This window comes from Mobula hypostoma, chromosome 5 (genome assembly GCF_963921235.1).
Source record: "Mobula hypostoma chromosome 5, sMobHyp1.1, whole genome shotgun sequence".
In the NCBI taxonomy this organism is placed as follows: domain Eukaryota; kingdom Metazoa; phylum Chordata; class Chondrichthyes; order Myliobatiformes; family Myliobatidae; genus Mobula; species Mobula hypostoma.
In genome coordinates, this window is record NC_086101.1 from 106,047,233 (window position 1) to 106,060,949 (window position 13,717).

The window sequence follows — 13,717 nt, forward strand, 5'->3', positions numbered from 1 at the left end:
ACTTTGCGAAATCTCTACGGGCGAGGATATGCTATTTTTTAGCCAGTGCTTCTTCCTTGCCACTCTTTCATTAATACTCTTTCTGAGCAAGTTCTTAGAGATTATGGAGCCTTGAACTTCTTCTCCAGTTGCAGCCACTGACTTCTGCAGCTCTCGGAGTAGCTCTCTTACAAGTGCAATTCCTCTCCAGTGATCAAGTTTAGAGGGTCGGCCTGATCTTGGCAGAGTGGCTGTGGTTTCAAAATTTTTTCCACTTTTTCATAATGGACTGTACTGAGTATGTTCAGTGCCTTTGAGATGTTCTTGTACCCTTCCCCAGATTTGCACTTCTCTATTATCATTTCCCTGACTTGCTTTGAATGTCCTTTGTCTTTATCTTGGTTTGGTCTGTTGGGCCTTACAGAGACAGGGTACTTATTCAAGTGATCCTCCAGTTCTCTACATGAACAAACTGGGTGAGTTGGAAAGGTATTGCACCTGAGGAAAACTATAGTGGATGAATATTTTGTCAGCTTCACAATTCTGGTTTTTAATTTTTAGTAAATCATTGACAGTTTTTGGAATTTTTCTTTTGATTTTTACATGATGCACAATAATCTTTAGATTAGCTCAAAGAATCCTACTCCAAAAATATTTTAAATTTAGAAAATGAGTCAATAAAATGTGAAAAAAGTGTGGGGACAGAATACTTTTCAAGGCATTGTATAAAGAGTAAAAGGAGAAGATACAGTGGATATCAGACTGCTGGAAAATTATGCTGGAGAAGTAGTAATGGAGGACAAGGAAATGGCAGACAAAAAGAGAATCAGTGGATCGTGTTTACTTGGATTCAGAAGGCCTTTGACAAGGTGCCACACATGACATTGCTTAACAAGAGCCCATGGTATTACAAGTAAGCTACTAGCATTGATAGAAGATTGGCAAGAGACAAGAAGTGGAAATAAAGGGAACCTTTTCTGGTTGGCTGCCAGTGGCTAGTGGTGTCCTGCAGGGGTCATTTCAACAGCACTAAAATATAAGCACAAGGGTGTAATGCTGAGGCTTTATTAGGCATGTTCTGGCATTAGAGAGGGTCCAGAGGAGGTTCACGAGAATGCTTTTGGGAATGAAAGGGTTAACATATGAGGAGCATCTGGTGGCTCTGGGCCTGTATTCACTAGGGTTTAGAAGAATGAGAGGGATCTTTATGAAACCTATTGAACACTGAAAGGCCTACATAAAGTGAATGTGGAGACGATGTTTCTTATGGTGGGGGAGTCTAGAACTAGATGGTACAGCTTCAGAAGGAATGGCTATTTAGAACAGAGATCAGGAGTAATTTCTTCAGCCAGAGGGTGGTGAATCTGTGGAATTTATTGCCACAGATGGCTGTGGAGGCCAAGTCATTGGCTATTTTAAAGTGGAAGCTGATAAGTTCTTAATTAGTCAGGGTGACAAAAGTTAGCGGGAGAAGGCAAGAGAATGGGGCTGAGAGAGATAATAAACCAGCCACAATGGAATGGTGGACCAGTCTTGATGGGCCGTATGGCCTTATTCCGTTCCTATGTCTTATGGAAGCCCAGACCAAAGCACTGCGGTCAGAGGAGTGCCACACTGTTGATGAGGTAACGCTGTCCGACAGCAGTGCAGAGACATCTCTACACCACTGGGTGGGTAGCACTGAGGAACACTGCACTATTGTGCAGCTGGGAATGCTGTTTCTCAAAAACAACATAAAGGAAGGATCTCTTAACTCCCTTGGGTTGGAGGATTAGAAGGTTAGAAAAACCTTTGTAAAGAGGATTATGGGATTAATTTACATTAACTCCATCTTCAGCCAATATTCCAGACTATCTGGTTGCTATTTTATTTTTATTTAGTGATAGAGCAGGGAGTGGGCCCTCTCGGCCCTCTGAGCCACGCAGCCCCAGCAACCCCACAAACCTGGTTAACCCTAACCTAATCTCGGGACAATTTACAATGCTCAATTAACCTACCCAATGCATCTTTGGACTGTGGGGGGAAACCGAGGACCCAGAGAAAACATACACATTCCACAGGTGACAAACAGAGACTCCTTATTGAATGGGGTGGAATTTAACTCCAAACTCTGGAGAGCCCCAAGCTGTAATAGCATCATGCTTACCACTATGTATTTTAATACTCTGAGTGAGTATTTCTCTACTTTAGAATGATGATAAAAGGTCCACAGCCTTCATTGACTATAAGGAGCTCTGGGATATTCTGAAGCCTTCCTTAACATAAATAGTCCAGGCTGTGGGATTCTTTCAGCTCAGGCATTTTACAGAAGGTCAATTAAAAACATCGGGTGCTTGTGGACAATCACTTCTCCACCACCGTTCACCACAAAGCCTCTCTACACAGAAAGGAAACTGTGCCTCACTGTTCAATAAGCCCCTTCTATCTTTCATCTTCCCCAGAACGTACTGGTCCAATTCTACACTGCCATCATACAGAGCTTCCTCACATCAGCTGTTATGTCTGGTTTGGTGCAGCATTCTTTACAATGTACAAACACTACAGCAGACCGTCAGATCAGCAGAATTTGACGGTTTGCTGCAGTTTTGTATACTGTATTGCAAAGGTCATTACAGAACTTGAGTAAGTCCAGGACAAAGAAGTAGACAGGAAGAATCATTGCAGACACTACCCAGCCTGGAAACTGCCTTTTCCAAAAACTCCAATCTGGAAAGCACCATGGGGCTATTAAAACACAAACTTTATGTCATCTTAAAAGTTTCTTCCCACAGACAGTTAATCTGATCAACCATTCTAGTCACCCCCCCCACCCCCATTACTGCATTGTTAACACTTCAAACCACTTTTTATAATGCTGTTTACATGAATACACTCTGGTTTTTATGTATTTATGCACATTGTGTTCCATATCTGTACTTCAACCTCCAAGTTTGTTTATTAATAATTATTTATTCTTTATAATTGTTGAGTGATGTTGTTTTTGTTGCATGTTGTGCCTAACCAATACACCACAGCAAATTCCTAAAATGTGTAAATGTATACGGTGAATAAAGTTGATCCTTGAACTTGGAACTGGCTTGTCAGTGGTTTACACAGAGACTAGCAAACTGCTATCACTGACTGGAGGCACAAGACAAGCAATGGTGAAGAAAGTTATTCTCAAACTATGTACTCAAGCAGTGTCCTTACTTGGAGGGATAACGCCAGGATTTCATCAACTTTTCCTCAAATGAGGTCCAGACTTTGGTTTTTGGATCAACATAATACTCGTAGACAGTTTCCTGTGCAAGAGAAAATGGGGCAGTTAGAGGGAGATGTATAACAGTAATGATTTTACTGGATCACAGCACACTGGAACACACCGGGCCCAAGGACAGTTCTTACTCTGTTGTTATCATCTTGACTCGACCTGTTATATGATAAGATGCTCTCTTGACCTAACAATCTACCTTGTTATGATCTTGCACCTTATTTACCAGCACTTCACTTTCCCCGTAGCTGTTACATTTTAATATGCACAACTCTTGATTTACCTTGTTCTACCTCAGTGCTCTGTGTAATAATCTAATCTGTATGAACAGTATGCATGACAAGCTTTTCACTGTATCATGGTAATGTGATAATAATAAACCAATTCCAATACTTAACAACACAAATAAGATGATATACAATAGCATATGATCTTCAGCTTTCAGTGACACTCAACCTCGAGTCCAGCATGTAGGAAATACGTAGGAAATTAGTAAATTACTTTATTGTTGTTACACGTACTGAGATACAGTGAAAAGTTTATCTTGCACACTATTCATCCATATCAATTCAGCACATCAGTGCATTGACATAGAATAGAACATAAGACATAGAAATCTACAGCACATTACAGGCCCTTTGGCCCACAATGTTGTGCCGACCATGTAACCTTCTCTAGAAACTGCCTAGAATTTCCCTAGTGCATAGCCCTCTATTTTTCTAAGCTCCATGTACCTAAGAGGCTTAAAAGACACTATTGTATCCACTTCTACCACCTCCGCTGGCAGTGCATTTCACAGACCCACCACTCTCTGTGTGAAAAACTTACCCCTGACATCCCCTCGGTACGTATTTCCAAGCACCTTAAAACTATGTCCCCTTGTGTCAGCCATTTCAGCCCTGAGAAATAGCCACTGACTATCCACATGATCAATGCCCCTCATCATCTTATACACTATCAGGTCACCTCTCATCCTCCGTCTCTCCAAGGAGAAAAGGCCAAGTACACTCAACCTATTCTCATAAGGTACGCCCTCCAATCCAGGGAACATCCTTGTAAATCTCCCCTGCACTCTCTCTATAGTATCCATATCCTTCCTGCAGTCTATTGACCATAACTGAACACAATACTCCAAGTGGGGTCTGTCTAAGGTCTTATATATCTGTAACATTACCTCACAGCTCTTGAACTCAATCTCATAGTGCATTGACATTCATCAACCATACGCCTTCTTAACAACAGTCAATCTGCGCAGCAGTTTTGACTGTCCTAACAACACAGACCTCAAGGTCTCTTACATCCTCCACACTGCCAAGAGTCTTAACATTTACGTTATATTCTATCATCAAATTGGACTTACCAAAATGAACCACTTCACACCTATCTGGGTTGAAGCCCATCTGCCACTTCTCAGCCCAGTTCTGCATCCCATCAATGTCCCACTATAACCTCTGACAACCCTCCAGACTATCCACATCACCCCCAACCTTTGTGTCATCAGCAAACTTACTAACCCACCCTTCTACTTCTTTATCCAGGTCATATATAAAAATCACAAAGAGGAGGGGTCGCAGAACATCACTGGTCACCAACCTCCATGCAGATATAAACCATCTACAACCACATTTTGCCTTCTGTGGGGAAGCCAATTCTGGATCCACAAAGCAAAGTCTCCTTGGATCCCATGCCTCCTTACTTTCTGAAGGAGCCTTGCATGGGGAAACTTGTCAAATGCCTTACTTACTGCATCCACTGCTCTACCTTCATCAATATGTTTTGTTACATCCTCAAAGAATTCAATCATGCTTGTAAGGCATGCCCTTGACAAAGCCATGCTGACTATCCCTAATCCGATTATGTCTCTTCAAATGCTCATAAATCCTGCCTCTCAGGATCTTCTCAAACAATTTGCCCACCACTGAACTGGTCTATAATTTCCTGGGTTATCTCTACTCCCTTTCTTGAACAACGAAACAACATTTGCAACCCTCCAATCCTCTGCTACTTTTCCCATCCCTATTGATGATGCAAAGATCATCGCAAGAGGCTCAGCAAAATCCTCCCTCACTTCCCACAGTAGCCTGGGGTATATCTCATTCAGTCCTGCTGAGTTATCTAACTTAATGCTTTTCAAAAGCTCCGGCACGTTCTCTTTCTTTCAGTGCACTGTAAGTCATCCCCACAATTGCCAAGGTCTTTTTCACTGGTGGAGACTGAAACAAAATAATGATTAAGTACCTCCGCTAGCTCCTCTGGCTCCATGCACATGTTTCCACTATCACACCTGACTGGTCCTATTCTCACACAGTTCATCTTCTTGCTCTTCATATTCTTGTAGAATGCCTTGGGGTTTTCCTTAATCCTGCTCACCAAGGCATCCTCAAGGCCCCTTCTGGCTCCCCTAATTCCATTCTTAAGCTCCTTCCTAATAACCTTGTAATTTTCTAGAGCTCTAACAGTAGCTACTTTCTTGAAGTTTTCATAAGTTTTTATTTTCTTCTTAACTAGATCTTCTACATATTTTGTATACCATGGTTCTTTAACCCTACCAACCTTTCCCTGCCTCAATGGAACATACCTATGCAGAGAGCCACATTTCTGCCGTGCATTTCCCTGGGAACATCTGCTCCCAATTTATGCTCCCAGGTTCCTGCCTAATAGCATCATATTTCCCCCTACCCCGATTAAATGTTTTCCCAAATTGTCTGCTCCTATTCCTCTCCAGCACTATGGTGAAGGAGATAGAGTTGTGGTCACTACCTCTAAAATGCTGTCCACCAAGAGATCTGACACCTGACCAGGTTCATTACCCAATACCAGATCAAGTACAGCCTCTCATCTAGTTGGTTTATCTACATATTGCGCCAGGAAATTTTCCTAAACATACCTAACAAAATCCGCCCCATCTAAACCCGTTGTGCCAAGGAGATGCCAATCAACATCAGGAAAGTTAAAATCTCCTATCACAACAACCCTATTATTATTGTACAGTTCCATAATCTGCCTCTCTGTCTGCTCCTCGATATCCCTGTTACTATTGAGTGGGGTCTATAAAAACACCCAGTAAAGTTATTGCCCCTTTCCTGTTTCTGTCTTCCACCTACACTGACTCAGTAGACCTCCATGACTTCCACCTTTTCTGCAGCCGTGACACTATCCATAATTAGCAATGCCATGCCCCCAACTGTTCTTTTTGAAATATCTCAGCAGCCATTCCTGCTCTTGAGACATCCAAGTCTTCACAATGGCCACAACGTCACTGTTCTATGTACCAATCCACGCTCCAAGTTCATCCATCTTGTTTATTATACTTCTTACATTAAAATAGACACATCTCAAACCATCAGGCCGAGTGTATCTTTGCTTTAACATCTGTCCATCCTTCCTCACAAACTCCCTACTAGCTGTCTATACTTGTGCTCCAACCTCCCCATCCTCTTGCCTCCTCACTTTGGTTCTCACCTCCCTGCAATTCTAGTTTAAACCCTCCTCAATAGCATTGGCAAACCACCCCAGGGTAAAACAATAACAGAATGTAGAAATGTTACTCCACAGGCACAACCTTCCTGTCTGTGTAATTTTCCCATCTCCATAACCTCCTCGGTCTCCGTGACCCCTCCACTTCAGTAACCCTGTGGGATTTCTGTGCTGATGCGGCAACTTCTGGTATGTCACCAAGTTTCTACAGATATACTATGGAGGGCATTCTGACTGGTTACATCACCATCTAGTATCGAGGTACCAATGCAAATGATCGGAAAAAGCTGCAGAGGGTTGTAAACTCACCCAGCTCCATCATGGGCATGATGGAGAACATGTTTTTGGGGCCACCCATCATTAAGGACTCTCACCACCCAGGACATGCCCTCTTCTCATAACTACCATCAGGGAAGCCACACACTATGATTCAGGAACAGCTTCTTTCCTTCCGCCATCGGATTTCTGAACAGTCCATGAACGCTACCATAAGGTCATAAGACCATAAGACAAAGGAGCAGAAATCGGCCATTCGGCTCATCGAGTCTACTCCGCCATTTTATCATGAGCTGATCCATTCTTCCATTTAGTCCCACTCCCCTGCCTTCTCACCATAACCTTTGATGCCCTGGCTACTCAGATACCTATCAATCTCTGCCTTAAATACACCCAATGACTTGGCCTCCACTGCTGCCCGTAGCAACAAATTCCATAGATTCACCACCCTCTGGCTAAAAATAGTGCTACCTCACTATTTCGCTCTGTTTTTGCACTACTGACTGATTTTTCATATTTCTGTGGTAGGTTTTGGTAATTTTTTTTAAAATTTGCACGATACTGCTATCACAAAGCAACAAATATCAAGACATATATCAGTGATAATAAGCCCAATTCTGTTTCTGTCAAGAGTGCAGTAAAGGCTTAAAAAAGCTTGAAGAGATGTTAATGGAAATGAATAAACAACTGAGAGAGAAAAAATGGAACTATGAGATAAAGATCACTGTAGTTGTTGGAAATTGGTGAACAGATTATTGTCCTGGTGCACAGATTCTCATATACTTTAGCTATCTTGACTGCATCTCTTCCAGTTTCTTTGACTCTAATACTGATCAATGGTGGTCTGTAGACACCTGAAGTGGGACAACAGCGCCTCAGCCTTAGGACTGATTAAACAATTAGTGCTGTCAAAGGAGAGATTCAGCTCATTGTGTCTGAGCTCGCTCTGGACCAGCTCTCCATTAACTGCACTACACCTGTTCTTTTTCTAACAATTTTCTGCACTTCATGAACTTGTCCAATGGCTCACATCCTTTTAAATTTTATTTCAAGATACAGCAGAGTAACAGGCTGTACAGCAACAGGTGGACCCAACAAATCCACGCCATTCAATTACACCCATGTAAACAATTAAATTACTAACCCATACGTTTTTGGACTGTGGAAGGAAAATGGAGCATCCGGAAGAAACCCACAGAGTCATGGGGAGAATGTACAAACTTCTCACAGATAGCAACAGAAATTGAACCCATTTCTGGTGCTGTAATACCATTGTACTAACCACTACATTACCATGCCGCCCCAATTCATAAGCATCTGATGCTGCATAGCTCTAGCCTCTGAAATTCTCCAACATCTTCCCGGGTTGCCTTCCTTTGTTTCATTCCCTCACTCTTTGTATACGTAAAGGATCACTGGAACAAAAGAGCACCCCTGGAGTTTAATGAGACACATCCCAGGGAGCATCTCACCTTGCTGGGGAAGCTGCCGTCCATCTCCCGCAAGAAGTTGTCCATCTTTTTCCTCCCCTCTTCATCCACTGATGCACACACGGACCAGATCAAACTGAACAGAAAGACCATGGAAATCATGTGCATGTAGTTATCAGGATCTGCGGGGTTCACCTAAAAAAGACATCATGCAAACTGAGATCTGCCTCTGCCGGGACACAAAGCACCATTGCCCCAACACCTCCTCCATCTCCACTGTCTGGGGACCCAAACAGTCCTTCCAGGTGAGGCAACATTTCACCAGCTGTATCCAAAATGGCCACCTCTACATCAGTGAGACCTGATGTGGACTGTCGTACCACTTTGTCGAGCTCCTTCACTCTGACCACTGCAAAAGGCAGGATTTCTCATTGACCAACTTTTCAATTTGACTTCACATTCCCATTCAACCATGTCCATCCCTGGCCTCCTCTTCTGCTACAATGAGGCGACACTCAGTTGAAGGAGCAACTCCTCATATTCCATCTGGGTAGTCTCTAACCTGATAGCACAAACATCAATTTCTCTAACTTCCGGTAATTTCTTCCCCCATCCCACTCCCTTTCTCTCGGCCTTTTCCACCTATCACCTCCCAGCTTTTTACTTTATCCCCTCTCCCCAACCAACCCACCTTCCCCATCACCTGAAAGCTTGTACTCCTTCCCCTCCCCGCACATTCTTATTCAGGCTTTCTTTCCAGTCCTGATGAAGGCTCTCAGCCCAAAATGTTGACTATTTATTCCCTCTATAGATGCTGTCTGACCTGCTGAGTTCCTTCAGCAGTTTGTGAGTGTTGCAAGAGGAATATCCATCTTTTTCCTTCATATTTTAAATTTTAGGAAATATTGAGAACCACAGAACTGCTGTACCTAAAGACCAGCTTCACTGCTGATCTGAGACAGATTGTACATTGCTTCTCTGTCCTTTGCAACCACAGTTGAGTTTCCAGACACTTATCTCTTCTAACTGGACCCATAAGACCATTAAACATTGGATCAGAATTAGGCCATTTGGGCCATTGTGTCTGATCTGCCACTTGATCATGACTGTCTATATTCCTTCTCAACCCCATTCTCCCACCTTCTCCCTATAGCCTTTCATACCCTTACAAATTATGAACCTATCAACCTCCGCTTTAAATAGACAATTGTCTGTGCAATTATTTCCACAGATTCATTACCCTCTCGCTAAAGAAATTTCTCATTATTTCTGTTCTTACTGGATGTTCCTCTATTCTGAAGCTGTGCCCTCTGGTCCTAGACTCCCCCACCATAGGAAACATCCACTTCATGTCCATTCCATCCAGGCTTCTCAATATTCAGTGGGTTTCAATCAGACTCCCCACATTCCTTTAAACTCCAGTGAATATAGGCCCGTAGCCATCAAACACTCCTCATAAGTTAACCATTTAATTGCTGGGATCATTCCAGTGAACCTTCTCTGGACTGTAATGTGAACTTCATAATACCAACTCTTCATCGGTCCTCCAATTGCATGCTCCTGTGGCCTCCAAACCTGATTATTTCAAAGCTTTTCTGGCTGTTCTTTCAACTTCCTGTCCCTCCCACTCCACAAATAAGCAAAATAACAGTTCAGTATTGAATGGATGTGTCACAGTGTCTGTTTCTGCCCTGTTGTTCCCTGTCCATCCATCACACCTTATTCTGCCTCTATTCTGAAATTCACATCCTGGTTTCCAATTGCCTTGATGGGCTAGCCCCCACCCCCTTCTTCTCCACCCTCCTGCCATATAACTCCCAGAGTTCTTCATGTCCCTCCAACTGTGGCGCCTCATACATCTTTGAATTAAATGTCTCAACTTCAGCAGCTCAGATTTCAGCTGCCTTGTCCAGAGCTGTGCAATCCCCCCCTGTAACCTTTTGGCCATTTTCTTCCACAAAACTCTCCATTAATAAAAGGTCTCAGCAAACTTTTGTCCAAATATCTTCATGTCTGGTAACTCTCTGGTGAGGTTCCCTGGGGTATGCTACTTTCTTTGAGTTACAGAGCACCACAGCAGAGAAACTGGCCCTTTCAATCTGTGCTTTTCTTACTCTGTCTAGTTCCATTGACCCGCACTTGGACCATAGCCCTCCATACACTTCCCATCCATGTACTTATCCAAACTTCTATTAAATGCTGTAATTGAACCCGCATCCACAACTTCCACTGGTAGCCAATTCCATTCTTGCACCACATTCCAAGTGAAGAAGTTCCCCCTCAGGTTCCTCTCAAAGATTTCACTTTTCACCCTTAAACTATGATCTCTAGTTCTAATCTCACACCTCAGTGGAGAAACCCTGCTTGCATTTATCCTATCTAAACCCCTATCAAATCTCCCCTCATTCTCCAATGCTCTAGGGAATAAAGTTCTAACCTATGCAACCTTTCCCTATACTCCAGGTCCTCAAGTCCTGTCAATATCCTTGGAAATTTTCTCTGCATTCTTTCAAACCGATTGACCTCTGTCCTAAAGGTAGGTGACTAAATGTACAGATAATTCTGCAAATTAGGCCTCTCCAACATCTTACACAGCATCAACATAACATCCCATCTCCTGTACTCAGTACACTGATTTATGAAGGCCATTGAGTCAAAAGCTTTCTTTATGACCTTATCTATCTGTGACGCCAATTTCAAGGAATTATGGATCTGTATTTCCAGATCACTCTGCTCTACCATACTCCACCATGTCTTACTGCTTACCATGCAAATCCTACCCTGGATGGTCCTCCCAAAATGCAACACCTCATGCTTGTCTGCATTAAATTCTATTTGCTATTTTCAGTCCATTTTATCAGATCCCACTGCAGGCTTTGATAGTCTTCCTCGCTGTCCACTATACCCCCAATCTTGGTGTCGTCCACAAATTTGCTGATCCAGTTTACCACATTATCATCCAAACTATTGACATATATGACAACCAGCAATGGACCCAGCACCAATCCCCAAGGCACCTCACTAGTCACAGGCCTCCAGTAAGAGAGGCAACCCTCTACAACCACTCTCTGGTTTCTCACACAAAGCCAATGCCTAATCCAATTAATTACCTCACCCTGAAAGCCGAGTGACTGAAGCCACTTGACCAACCTCCCATGGTCAAAGGCCTTGCTAAAGTCCATGTACATGAAATTGCCTTCACCAACTTTCCTGGTAACTTCCTCGAGAAACTCTGTATCGTTGGTTATACGTGACTTACCACGCACAAAGGCATGTTGACTGTCCCTAATCAGTACCTGTCTATCCAAATACTTTTATATCCAATCCCTTATAATGCCTTTCAATAACTTTCCCATTATTAATGTCAGGTTCACCAGCCTATAATTTCATTAATTATTCTTAGAGCCTCTCATAAACAATGGAACAGCATTGGCTACCTCAATCCTCTAACACCTCCCCCTTGGCTAAGGATGTTTTAAATATCTCTGCTAGGGCTCATGCAATTTCTGCTGGTCCCACAGGGTCAGAGGGAACATCTTATCAGGCCCTGGGGATTATCCAGCCTAATTTGTCTCAAGACAGCAAAAACCTCCTCCTTTGTAACCTGTATAGGGTCCATAAACTCACTGCTGCTTTTCATCATTATGCATCTATCTCTCAAGTAAATACAGATACAAAAAATCCATTTGCAATCTCCTCCAACTCTTTCAGCTCCACATATTGAAATTCCAGAGGACCAATTTTGTCCCTTGCTATCCTTTTGCTCTTAATATCTTGGGATTCTCCTTCAACTTATCCACTAGAGCTAACTCATGACTTCTTTTAGCCCTCTTGATTTCCTTCTGAAGTGTTTTCTTGCAAGTACCTCCTCAAGTACCTCATTTGCTCCTTCCTGCCTATACCTGCTATGCACATTTTTCTTATTAATATCTACGGCCTCAATAACTTTTGAAAACTAAGGTTTGCTAAACCTGTTGTCTCCCAAAATTTCACTTCTGAAGGCCTCCCACTTATCAAGTACACCTTTGCCAGAAAACAGCCTGTCCCAATCCACAATTGCCAGATCCTTTCTGATACCATCAATACTGGTCTTCCTCCAATTTAGAATATTAGCCCAAGGACCAGACCTATCCTTCTTCATAATTATCCTGAAAGTAATGGCATTATGATCAATAGATGCAAACTGTTTCTCTACACAAACTTCTGTCACCTGCCCTGTCTCATTCCCTAACAGAAGACCCATTATTGCACACTCTGTAGCTGGGACCCATATACACTGATAAAGGAAACTTTCCTGAACATATTTGACAACCTATTCCATCCAGCCCTAGTCAAAATGTGGAAAGTTAAAATCACCTCTTATCACAGACTTATGTTTCTTGCAATAGTCTGCTGTCTCTCTACAAATCTGCTTCACTAAATCCCACTGACTATTGGGTGGTTGTAATATAGCCCCATTAATGAGGTCATACCTTTTATATTCCTCTACCCGTAAAGCCTCAGTAGATGAGCTCTCCAGTGCCACCCTTACCCCTTTAGTCCCTCCCACTCTATCACCCTGGAATATTGAGCTGCCAGTCCTGACCCACCAGCAACCAAATCTCACTAATGACTACAGTGCTGATCCATGCCCAAAGTTATCTGCCTTTCCCACAATACTCATTACATTCAAATATAAACAACTCAGAACATTAGTCCACCAAGCTCAACCTTTCGATTCCTGGTTTTGTTCATAGGCCTACCAACATCTTTCCCCTTAACCACTCCACTATCTGCTCTAACACTCTGGTTCCCATACCCTGCAACTCTACTTTAATCCACCCCCCCCCCCACCCTCATGCAGCACTAGCAAAACTTCTCGCAAGGATACTAGTCCCCTTCCAGTTTAGGTAGAAACTGTCCCATCTGTACACATCCCACCGATGATCCAAAAATCTGAAGCGCTCCCTCCTGAACCACCCACTTAGCCACTTGTCAAACTGTATGAGCTTCCTATTTCTGGCCTCACTAGCACGTGGCATCAGTAGCAATCCTGAGATCACAACCCAGGAGATTATGCCCTTTAACTTGGCACCTAACTATCTGAACCCGCTTTGCAGGACCTCATCAAGCTTCATAAGCTATTCATTGGTATTACATGGACCACAACCTCTGGCTGGTGATCTTCCCACTTAAAAATGCTGCTGACTCAATCCAAGATGTCCCTGACCCTGGAATCCAGGAGCCAACACATCATTCAGGAATTTTGTTCTCCTCCACAGAACCCACAGTCTATTCCCCTAACCAATCACTACAGCTCAGCTCT

The 13,717-nt window shown here is 42.9% G+C and overlaps 1 protein-coding gene across 1 annotated transcript in view; it reads right to left on the reverse strand.

Moving 5' to 3' along the window:
• The window catches only part of dnah2 (dynein, axonemal, heavy chain 2), a 503,144-nt gene that overhangs the window by 222,593 nt on the left and 266,834 nt on the right, over positions 1–13,717 (reverse strand). Inside the window, exons 47-48 of the mRNA XM_063048700.1 lie at positions 8,455–8,607; positions 3,169–3,260 (exon numbers count right to left, since the gene is read on the reverse strand). Of these exons, the coding sequence (XP_062904770.1) occupies positions 3,169–3,260; positions 8,455–8,607 (245 nt within the window). The remainder of the gene's footprint in view (positions 1–3,168; positions 3,261–8,454; positions 8,608–13,717) is intronic.